General features: G+C 31.1%; 2 protein-coding genes across 2 annotated transcripts; one reads left to right on the plus strand and one right to left on the minus strand.

Moving 5' to 3' along the window:
* On the plus strand, nucleotides 82-2,486 carry LOC18608412. Its single transcript, XM_007043086.2, has 8 exons — nucleotides 82-507; nucleotides 614-701; nucleotides 790-875; nucleotides 1,202-1,280; nucleotides 1,438-1,497; nucleotides 1,596-1,717; nucleotides 1,829-1,900; nucleotides 2,053-2,486. The coding sequence occupies exons 1-8, from the start codon at nucleotides 161-163 to the stop codon at nucleotides 2,153-2,155; spliced, it is 957 nt and encodes a 318-aa protein (XP_007043148.1). The 5' UTR covers nucleotides 82-160; the 3' UTR covers nucleotides 2,156-2,486.
* LOC108660627 lies at nucleotides 9,959-10,823 on the minus strand. The gene is made up of 4 exons (XM_018114873.1): nucleotides 10,710-10,823; nucleotides 10,325-10,575; nucleotides 10,033-10,246; nucleotides 9,959-9,973 (listed from the first exon to the last, which is right to left on the minus strand). Exons 1-4 carry the CDS (start codon nucleotides 10,821-10,823, stop codon nucleotides 9,959-9,961), a joined length of 594 nt encoding a protein of 197 aa, XP_017970362.1.

The following is a 12,184-nucleotide window of genomic DNA, read 5'->3' on the forward strand; positions in this document are numbered from 1 at the left end:
GGATAGCGGGTCATGGGCCTAAATGAAATCTTTCTGAGCTGAGGGCTTTTATTCCGCCAAGTAATGAAAACATGCTGTGCCCATTTAGCTAAGAAAAGCCCGATATACTTTCCGTTATCCTCAACACTGGAGGCAAGTGAAGAGACAGTGATAAAAGAACATGGCGGCAATGAAAGGATGCTATTGCTATCCAAATGCAAGTAAAAATGAAACCCATCATTATCATCACCTTCTTCGTCAGAATTTACCTGTAGTTACCAAGAAGCCCCTTCCCTCTTCTTCTTTTTCCTCTTGCGCAACTCTTTACGCCAACGATGACAAGAACAGATCGCCACCTCTTCGAATTCGAGCAGCATCTGGAGAAGGCAATTCGAATTCCAATGTTTCAAGCGCAAGCGATGTTAAGGGCTCGGGTACCACAGCGAGAGGTAGAAGACTTGTCAAGATTCGTGAAGAGAAGAGGAAGCGAGAATTCGATGGGCTTCACAATTATCCCGCCTGGGCTAAGTACTTCCTTTTTTCTTAGTTCTTTTTTATATTTTCCATTCACTTTCCCTGTTTGACTTATTGCCGCTGTGAATATTAATTTTGTTTTTGTTTTTAATCAAAACAGAGTCCTAGAAAACGCCTGCAAAGACGATGCGGAGCTACGAGCGGTTCTTGGCGATAGCATTGGCGACCCTGAGCTCATGAGGAAACGGGTCCGTCAATACCTTCTTGTTTATCTTTCCTCAGCCTAATCAACAATATAGCTGATGTTCCGATGAGTTTCCTAATTATGTTTTGCAGGTTGAAGAGCGTGTTCGGAAAAAGGGTAGAGATTTTCACAAACAAAAGACGGGCTCTGTGCTTTCATTTAAAGTCAGCTTCCGAGAGTAATTTCTTATATCTCACTAAAGGCTTCTATTCACGCAATCAACTATGTAATTAGCTATCCATGCTTGTAATTAGTTTGAACGTAGAGAGTAACTGTTTTATCTTTCCAAACAAAACACTGATTGAATAATCTGGGTGCGATCAAATTTTCTTTGGTTAAAATATTCTTAGAACTGAACTTCATAGAGCAATGAATGATAAGCATAGAAGGAGCTGTTGCTGCCTGATTCTACTAATTTACGCCTTAGTCTTTCTTATTTGTAGGAATAGCTGATGTTTCCATAACCCTCAACTTCAATAATTTTTATTTTTGATGGCTGTGCAGTTTTAACCCACTTGATTCCTACATATGGATTGAGTTATATGGATCACCTTCTGATCAAGAAGTCAATCTCATTGGCAGTGTCAGTAGTTTAATTCTCCTTATGGTTCCTTCTTTTCGCTATTTGGCAATGAATTCAGACCATTGTAGAGAAAATCATTTTCTTATTCGCTCTTAATGTATCTATGGTTTATTACTTGTAAACTATTTATGTTCACTTAATGGGGGAAGCAATGCAGGTTATTCAGTCATGGTATGTTATGGGACGTTTGGGTGCCTTTAATTCTTCTAATTTGCAGGTTTGACCATGGTTCTTTTTGCTCCATATTTTTTTTTCACTTCACATCTTGTTGCTATGCAAGAGAAATTAAGCATGTTAATTTCATATTGATGACAGTTGGCAAATGCATCAATGGAATATGATCCCCTCTATGATGAGGAAAAGGGATTTAAAGTGATGCCATCATCATTCCATGATATCAGTGATGTTGAGTTTCAGGATAACTGGGGCCGTGTTTGGTATGTTTTTCTAGTCTCATCTGCACTTTTCTTTTAATTATCTTTAAATCTATTTTCTTGCTGCTCTTTCTCATGGAAAGTAAATGACTAACTTATATGTTCACATTACAGGGTTGACCTTGGTACTTCTGATTTTTTTTCCATTGATGTCCTCCTCAACTGCATGACAGTATTGAGTGCAGAGTAAGCTATACTAATATGTAAAAGGATAACAAGAAACAATTTTGTCATCAAAATCCATTGTGTATATATTACATTTTTCAGTTGTCAAGCTCTTGACTCACAAAATTTTCATTTTGTTATGCTCTCTCTACCCCTACCCCTTTTTATGGCAGTTATTTGGGCATTCAACAGATAGTATTCGGTGGTCGTTGTATGGGTGATTGGGAAGAGGGTATGACAAACCCTGACTATGGCTACAAGTACTTCAAAATCTGAACCAAAGGTCGATCCAGATACTATAGAAATCTAGAAGGCTTCATGTGTCTTTGGTTGCTTATAAACTGATAGAGACTAGAGATGGCCATTGAAGGGCATCCTTGCTGTTGCTAAATACCTGAAATATGAGATATCAAAATCATGAATCCTACTTTTTTTTTCCTTTACTTTTTTTTTCTTTCCTTTAATATTTGAAGGTGATTCCATATAAAATTGTAGCACTATGTATGATTGAAGATCAATGGGAAGATATTTGATTTGTTTGGATTGCAAGGTGTTGGTGTAAGTGGGGTTTAGATGGAATTCAAATAACTGACAAAATTGACTTCAAGGTGAATCTCTTAATAAACGCTATTTTTAAGACTTATATCGCTCCTAACACTCGGTATGCAAAAGAAAAATAATACGAATAGCCTTAGGGATACAATGAAGCCAACATCTAACTTTGTCTTTACATTTTACAAAAGCAAATCACTAGAAAAACTTGTGAGTTTTAAAGTTGTTCAATTTTAGAGCTTACTTTTTAGAGCAAGTAGATTCTAAGGAATTTGGATTCCTTTGACAGAGGAGAAGAACTTAAGTGTTTATGTTTATTTTTAGAACATAATACTTTTATTGTTCTTGATTGTTTTGCTTATCTTATTTGTTTTGGTCTATCAAAATAGTTGACAACAAGTCTTTTATATAGGTTTGCAAGTGTCTCTTTTTTAAGGATAAACCCTTTCATTGTGGCACTTTTTTATCTTAAAGATACCTTTACATTTTATAAGGTATAATCTTTTGATAAAAATATTGTTTTAATAATCACCTTATAAAAGAACAACCATTCATTTCATAAGATATAATTTTTAAGCTATAATATGAAATGATAACTTTTCGTATCTAAACTTTAAGTGATGGTCTTTTTCAATTATTTCATATCCTTTGGATTCAAAGGTATTTTTCTAACATATCAATTTACCAAAAGATATAACTATTCACATGAAAAACCTACCTACAATCTAATAGTTATACTATGTCACTTTTTGTAACATAACTTTTGAGCTAAGATAGCTTTTCATTATGTGACATAACTTTTTATTTTGAAAATACACCACTAATTGCCCACCATTTTCAAAATTTTCAAATACCAACAATTTTGAGAATTTTGCACATAAATGAAGGTATCTCACAGATTTGAATCTTTATTTAATGAGTGTGGTTGATTCTAGTTTTAATTGAGTGGTTAACCAAATATTGAACCATCGATTCTTCATTTAACTAGTTGGGCTACTAAGCACATGCAAGTTTCTTTGCTCACTTTGTATCTAATTTTGCCAACACATTTTTATGCCCTTGAGTTTTGCCAACACATTTTTATGCCCTTGAGTTTTGCATCTATTCATAAGTGCTTGTCAGAATCAAGCCTTTAGCTTCTAAAAGCAGCCACACTTCCACTTATATAGGTAGCCCCCATCAAAAGTACCTTGTAATTATAGTACTTCAACATATATATGTTATGGGTCTATGAAAAACTTTTGTTCAACCTTATCTTACATATTACAGGAACCAAATACTATGCACCTTGGGATGGAAAATATAAATTAATACTTTCAATCACCATGTGGTAGAATGGTCAATACCCAAGACTTGTAGATCGGTCGCAAGCGTCAAGGCCAGCTTCTATTATTGGAGATTTAGTTGATAAGCTTGAAACCCATCTCACTTGAGGTCTTTAGTACCAAGTTTGTTTTAAAAAAAAAAAAACTTTGGTAAAGAAATCCACTAAATTTTCGCAAAATCTCACATAACTATTAGTAACTATACTATCACTAATGCTTTATCTTACAATGCTATATATGTCGAAATCTAATATATCGACTCTTTCCATTGTGTGCTTGATTATATGTCTTTGATCCCGTTACTTTATTGGCATAATGTATCAAGATTAATGTCATTGGTTTAGATGACAATGAAATTTCATAGAATAAATCCCTCAACCATTCCGTTTTTTGGGTGGCAAATGCTAAGATTATAAATTCAATCATCATGGTAGAGTTCGCTTGCCAAGATTGTTTCTTAGAACCCAAAGAAACAGCACCACCACCAATTGTAAAAATCCAACAAGTCGTAAAGGTATAATTCATTCTATTTGAGTTTTAACTAGCATCTTTATACATTTTAAAAACTGAAGAAAAACTTAAATAACAAATGTCATAATTTATTGTATTCTTTAAGTACCTTAAACTCTATGAACAACATACCAATGTTCTTTACTTGAATTACTTGTAAATTGACTTAGTATCATAACTACAAATACAATATCCGACTTTCTACACATCATTGCATACATTAGGCATTTAATCATCCATGCATATTCATTTTGTGCTATCGGTTTCTTTTTGTTGGATACTAACTTTATATTAGAATTATATAACACATTTGGTTCGCGAAATAGACAAAAATAGAATAAAATAACTATTATGTGATAACAAAATAAGGTAGGAATATAATAGAATAGAATAGTTATTGCATAATTTGGTACGACGAATGTAATAAGGTAGAAATAATTATTATGACTTACTACAGTATTTGGTTGGTAACAATAACATTGGAATAAGAAAAGAATAGAAAATGAAAAAACAAAAATACCCTTTATTATATATATGATTATTTATTTTATTTTATTTTTTAAATATTAATAATTTATAATTTATTTAAAATATTAATAATTAATACCTTAAATATTAATATTTTATTACAATTTATTCATTAATATTTTAAAATACTACTATTTTACTTATAATTTAATATTATTATGATTAAAATATTAATAATTTTAATTAATTTCCTCCAAATTTAAAATATTAATTTTCATTATATATAATAATAAACCTAAACTTTTATTATACTAAGATTTATTTTTTAAAACAACAAAAATACCCTTTATATAATCTAGTAAAATTTATACCAAAAGATAAATAAAAGAAAATTTTCTCTTTTTTAATTATTTAATTTTTATTTTCATTAAAATTTTAAAAATTTATTATTAAAATATTAGTATAATTGTTTATTTTTTCTCTATTTTCAATTTTTATTTTTTATTTATACTTTTGTTAAAAATTTAATATATTAATAATTTAATAAGGTAAACATTATTATTTTAAATATTAATAAGATTTATCCAAATTGCAAATAAGAATCTAATTACATTGAGTAATTTTCATTAAAATATTTTTTATTAAAATTTTAAAATATTAATTTTTTATAATTTATAAATAAATTTTTAACTTTTTATTTTAAATTTTTTTCTTTTTTTTCCTTTTTTCTTTCTTCTTATCCATTGGCCAACCACTGAATATGTGATCGATGTAATAAAACGCTGATCTGGCGCATCATGTGACCGGATCTGGTCACTAGGGCGCCATATTGGTGCTTCTTGTGGCTAGATTTGGCCATAGAGTGCTAGATCCGACTGTGAAGATCTGGTTTAGAAACACCAAATCTGATGCTTCCTACGACCAGATCAAGTCGTGGATCCCCAATTCGATGACTCCTCGATTGGATCTTGCTGAAAAGCACTAAATCAATGCTTTTTGACCATATTCGATCGTGGAACCATCGTCCCCATCGCCATCGTCATCTCCGGTGATGAGTATAAGTTAGAGAGAGAATGAGAGAGGCAAGGCAAGAATGTGACAAGAGAGAGAAGAAAGAAGAAAAATGAGAAAAAAAAGAAGTATTTATATGTTTAGGGTTGTAATAGTTCATAGTTATAAGGAGTATTTTAGTCTTATCAAATTTGAAACTATTCCCCCAACCATGGAATAACAAGTACTAGGCTTGGGTTTAGTTAAACCTGAGTTTTAACTATTTTTGAGGAATAGCTAATACTAAAGAATAAATATTCCTTTAAGCAATTGCTTACCAAACGAGGGAATAAAAAACCATGGGAATAGAGAAGGAATAACTTAGCTATTCTCTAACCAAACATGCTAATAAGGTGTAAACATTGGCATACAATCTAACTTACCATACTTCATTACAATCTTTTGAATGTAATTAGATTGAGACAATGTTAGGCTATTATTTTCTCTCATTATTCTTGTACCAATAATAACATCTGTCACACCATATCTTTCATGTAAAAATTCTTTGACAAGAACCTTTTAGTGTCTTCCACTTGTTTCAAAACTAGTACTAAGGTTAACATGTCATCCACATATACACAGATAATGACACTTGGAACTTACTATAGACAAATTTGTCAAATTGATTGATCTTGTAGCCATTAGCTAGTACAACCTCATTAAACTTTGATTCCATTGTTTAAATGCTTGTTCTAATCCATACAAAGACTTTACAAGTTCACACTCATTCCCATCTTTTTCAATTGATACCATTGTACCTTAATGTACAATCGAAATATCAAATGAACACATCAAGGTATATGCTTACACAAGCACCATTGTACCTTTATTGCACAATAGGAATGCCATGTCAAAGATAATGAATATCTATAATGCACCATTATGCCTTTGATAATAAAATAGGAATGCACCATATACCAAAATGTTAAATTTATATATTGGCACCATTAGACCTTAATATATAATAAGAATGTCAGATGCCTACCTATCACATAGACTTTGATGGTATTTACATATTGGCATCATTATATCTTAATGTATAATAGGAATGTCATATGCCCACCTATCACATGAGGCATGATGGTATATATATTGATATCATTATACCTTAATGTATAATAGGAATGCCATATACCCACGCTTTGTGTCTTCCATCACATGGACCTTCATCAACTCAAGATAGTTTACTTAAAGATCTTTGTCCTTCTCATCTTATTTGTGACTTCATCTTGGTTACAACAATCTTCTTTTATTCAAAAATGATTACCAAAGTCCTTGAGAAACATCTTTTCTTACTTATACTTTAGAGTTTTCTTAGTGCCTCTTCATGATGGGAAAAGTATGTCAATTATAGAAGACATAATAATAACCTTATCCATATCAAGATCATATATGAATATAACAAATCCTTTTTTCCAACTAATATACATTTTCCATGCACTTCAAGTAAGGAAAAAAAGCTTATCTTGTAATCCGATAAGAAACCATTTTGCCACTTTCCTTGTCACCATTAAATCGGTCCATCTTTTGCCAACGAATAAAGTTTCCTCCTTCAAAGCGGTGTAGCTTGACAATTTTGGTATATCTCTTTGAGTGAAGTCATTTAGAATTCTAGTTCCACGAAAAATAAGTCTTAAAATTGTTAGTGCAAATGAGGTTTACATGGAATTCAAATAACTAGCAAAATTGACTTTAAAGCAAGCCTTTCAATAGACGCTATCTTTAAGACTTATTTTACCCTTACCACTCAGTATACAAAAGGGAATAATGCGAATAGCCTTAGAGATACAATGAAGTCAACGTCTAACTTTGTCTTTGCACTTTACGAAAGCAAACCGTTAGATACACTCAAAGGTTTGCAAAGTATTTTGGCCTTAGAGCTTATTTTTTGCAACAAGTAGATTATAAGGAATTTGGATTCCTTTGATAGATAATAGGAAATCAAGTGTTTATATTTATTTTCAATAACACTTCTATTACTCTTAATTTTTCTGCTGTTGTCTTATTTATTTTGATGTGTCAAAATGGTTGACAGCAAGTCCTTAATATAAGCTTGCAAGTGTTTCTTCTTTAAGAACGCAACCCTTTCATTAATGTACCTCTTTATCTTAAAAATACCTTTGTATTTCATAAAATATAATCTTTGAATAAAGGTATTGTTTTAACAATCATCTTACGAAAGAACATTTATTCATTCTATAAGACATAATCTTTTTTATTCAAATATCTTTTTGATTCAATGTTTAGTATATACTGCAATTCAGTGAAATGGCAATAAAAACCTGCAATAGTAATTAGATGCAAGATATAATGCAAAAAAAAAAAAATTAAGAGTCCCAAGAAATAAATCACAAAACACATATACTTGTGCTCTAATCTCCTCCTCGCACAGGGACTGGCAAAATAAACCTACATTACAGATTTTCTTTTTTTTTAACTAATCTTTGATTCACAGGACCTTCAAAACAATGACTAGGGTTAAGAATAACGGTTTTATAAGGACACGAGGTGCTGGGATATAGTTTAGAACTGATGAGACATGAAGAAGTTGAAGTCATGGTGCTGGAATTGAAGTTGTTTCAACCAGTGACGTGCAGCGGTTTGTTTACAGATAATGCTGTCCTGATCTGATGTTCCAGGGTTGATCCAGAGTGCTCCAGACATCTTGTAAGCCACCATTGCAAAGGGAGGAAGTGAAATTTCTCCCTTCCTGCTGTTTCTTATGTCTTCTCCTAAACAAGACATCATGTCTTGAAGTTTCTCCTTCTCTAACATGGTTTTTTTGGAACGTGATTAGTAACATCAACAATGTTACTTGATTTGTTAGAGATTATTAAAAGGCTATTAGGTTCAATTCAATAATAATATTTAATATTAAATTCAAAAAAGTTTCATTTTATTTTTCTTAATTGCATATTCCTATCTCTTTTTAAGATGTATTTCACAAATTAATGTTCCTGATAGCGACCAAAAAATTAAAATCTAAACTATATAATAATTAAATAATTGATTGACGGTGTGCCATAATTAAATTTTGACATCCAACTTTTCAGTTATGTAACTAATCATTTTTCAATAAACAAATAAGCTTTTCAAACATAGATTAATTGCTTAAACATGTAGAGAAATTAAATTAAATTAAATTATATTATATAATATAATAATTATTTATAAAACATGCTTTACATTAAAAATTTCATTATTATATTTATTTACTTCAATGTCATATTTTTAATATTAAAAAATAAAAAAATTGACACAAAAATTATTATATTTACATATTAAATCATTCAAGTGCGACGCGTCTACAACAACTATAATAAAAAACAAAAAATCTTAACTGCAAAATCTTTACTTGAAACAAAATAAAGAGAAAATGTCAATATCTAATAACTTAAAACTTAGATCTCCAGAATTAAAAGTATTAAAATATAGCAAGATTGTATATCTTATTTATTCTTTTCTTATTAATTATTCAAAGAACTTATATATAGAATGAAAATGAATAAATAACCATAATAGAAAGAACTATCAAGTATATATTCAAAATCATATTAAGAATTTAACAACTTAATAATTGTGCATATGTTTGATTGCAACATCTGCAAAATAATTTAAATGAAGATAACAAGTAGATTTGGGAAGTGTACCTCGAGATAAAGATGACAAGGCATGATAGGTAAGGAAACAAGCGGAGAGTTCGGTAACGTTTATTGTCATTGGAATTTGATACAGAGGATACCTAATAAAACATGAAAAATCATTTTTGAATTTCCTATAGTTATGTCTCGACAGATAAGAATTGCAAATCTCAATCAGAGATCAAAAAGAAATACATAAGGACAACGAAAAATCAAACCCACCAAGCTATTGCCACCCAACTACAAGGTGAAAGATCTGTGCTGCAAAATTCTAGCAAACTTGGATAAGTTTCGGCCAACTCATTGATCTGTTCAAACAGCTCAATAATAAACTAAAACAATCGGTTTATTGAAAATTTCATATTTTTTCGGTAAATATGAAATCACAAAAAATTAAGAAAAATAAAAATCGATTAGTTATTTTCATTTAAATTTAATCACGATTTTAATTTAATCAATTACATAAAATTCATGTGTGAACTGATTGTTGACATGCACGATTTTAATTTAATCAATTACATAAAATTCACATGTTAAAATACGTGCACCTATATATCCATCGAATGAAAATGCACGTATAAAAATTGATGAATAAATTTTTACTAACCTTTTCTTTAAATGGAACTCTAAAATAAGGACTGCATGTCTCGTTGTATTGGCAATATAAGTAGTGACACTGATTTGTTGTTTGACCTGAACTAAATTGAAATGTTGTAGAATCGTCCCAAGTAATATCCAGACTCAAGCATGAGCTATTGCTTGAAGGCATGTTATCATTATGAGCAGACTCTTTTTCAAGCTTTGCTTCCTTCTCCAACTCCCTACACGCAACTTTTTATCAGTAAATTGGAAAAATTAAGATTTTCCAATTCGAGAAGGGAAGAAAAAAAAATATTTACCCAAATTTCTCATCAGTTTGATCGAATAGAGACTTGGATGAGGGAAACGGTTTGCTAGTGTATATTTGCAAAGCTGATAAGGAAGGTGAATAGTACTGCACTACACGGTCGCCATTGTTCAACACAATTGGGACACCAACGCCATAGGCACTCCACTCATTATAAGAGTGCCAAAGGTCACTTAAAGCGAACCCTTCAACTATATCCCTCTCATGGAATTGCAAGAAGGCATTGGAAGTTTGAACACATTTCTGCAAAGTAATTAGATAAAAAAAAAAAGGTCAGAGAAACAAAACAAAGCTTAAAGCCCACAGTTTAAGCGTTTGGGTAAACCTTGTTTTGATCAAAAAGAAAAAAAAAACGCAGGGAAATGAAAGGGAATTACCTTACTAGTAAGGATTCGGGTGGGAACAGAGGGAGTAATGCAGTCAAGACAGCATTGAAGATTGGAGTGGTTTGAAACATATGGTATTGGCAAGTCCCAGGGAGAGAATGACATGATCGATACTTGCTGTGGGCTTTCCCTGCGTAAAAAGAAGGTCACCAAAGGTTTTGGACTTGGACTTGCAGGGGATTAGAACAAAACAGCAAGGGATTAGAACAAAACATGGTCAATCAGTTTTTCTGGGTCTCTGACTCTCCGAAAGTAAAAAGAAAAAAGAAAAAAAATTGTTTGAAAGTAAATATGGGGGAAGACCACTAAAGGTATTGGACTGGATATTATACTAATGGAATTTAAGACACCATAATTAATTCTGGCACTGTGGTTTCCCCATTTGGCAAATGACAACCCATCCACATTGATTTCAGTATCCGATGGTTACCTTCTATTTTTCTTCCAAACACCCAAATCTCCTTTCCCTTTTTTCCCCACACTCCATTGTATTCAGTCACTTGTGTTTTCCATGCATTAATCACTGAATCAAGGGTCTCCTTTTTTACCTGTGTTGTTCAAAGTGGAATCGAGCTTTTATGAATCTGAACAAAAGTTTAGTTATGTGAGGAGAATCGAAGGTTGATTGTTTCTAAATTTAGAAATCGAGGATCTCACCTTTTTTAATTACCCTTTTTGCGAGAGTCAAGAGACCAGCAAACTCGAATTACAAAGCGAAAAGGTAGCAGCTTTAAACTTGAAAAGAGACAAAAACAGCGCTCGAATCAGATTCTGAAGAAAAGGGTTGTGGACCCACCAGGCTACAACTTCAGACAACATAATAAATTGCAGCAAGTCTGCCTCTCGAAACATTAAAAAAAAAAAAAAACTCTTCACCTTCTTCTTTGAAAACATTTAAAAAAGAAATTTTATTTTCTTGTTTCAAAATTATGTTTTTAATCTCACGACTCATGACTGTTAACACTGTTGATCAATAATTAAAAAATAATAGTCACTTTGAGATGTGGTTTTTTCTCACATAATAATTTTAAGTTATTTTTTTATATAAAATATTTTTTTAAAATAGTAACAATGTTAAATTATCAATTAATTTTTTATAAAAAGATAATAATATTTTTTGTGTTTTAATCTTTTTTTTTAATTTAAAAAAATTTAACACTTAAACAAAAAATCCAATAAAAAAATTCTAAGAAGATTAATGTTGGTCATAATTTTCATCAAAATTTTTAACTACATGTATATTTGACCTTAATCATTCCAACTTCAATTACCAAACATCCCACTTGTCCAAAGCCAACAAGCTTAAAGAAGACTTCCAAGTATGTTGGTTATGTAAACTCTTTCCATATTTGTAGCATGATGGGTCTAGGTTTTCGTGTTTGTCGTTGTCTAGAGCAGCAAATCACTATAACAAAAACTTGCACCTGAAGTAGAGAAGGAACCGAAGAAAGCCAGTAACGGTATTG

This window comes from Theobroma cacao, chromosome 2 (genome assembly GCF_000208745.1).
Source record: "Theobroma cacao cultivar B97-61/B2 chromosome 2, Criollo_cocoa_genome_V2, whole genome shotgun sequence".
Classification (NCBI taxonomy): domain Eukaryota; kingdom Viridiplantae; phylum Streptophyta; class Magnoliopsida; order Malvales; family Malvaceae; genus Theobroma; species Theobroma cacao.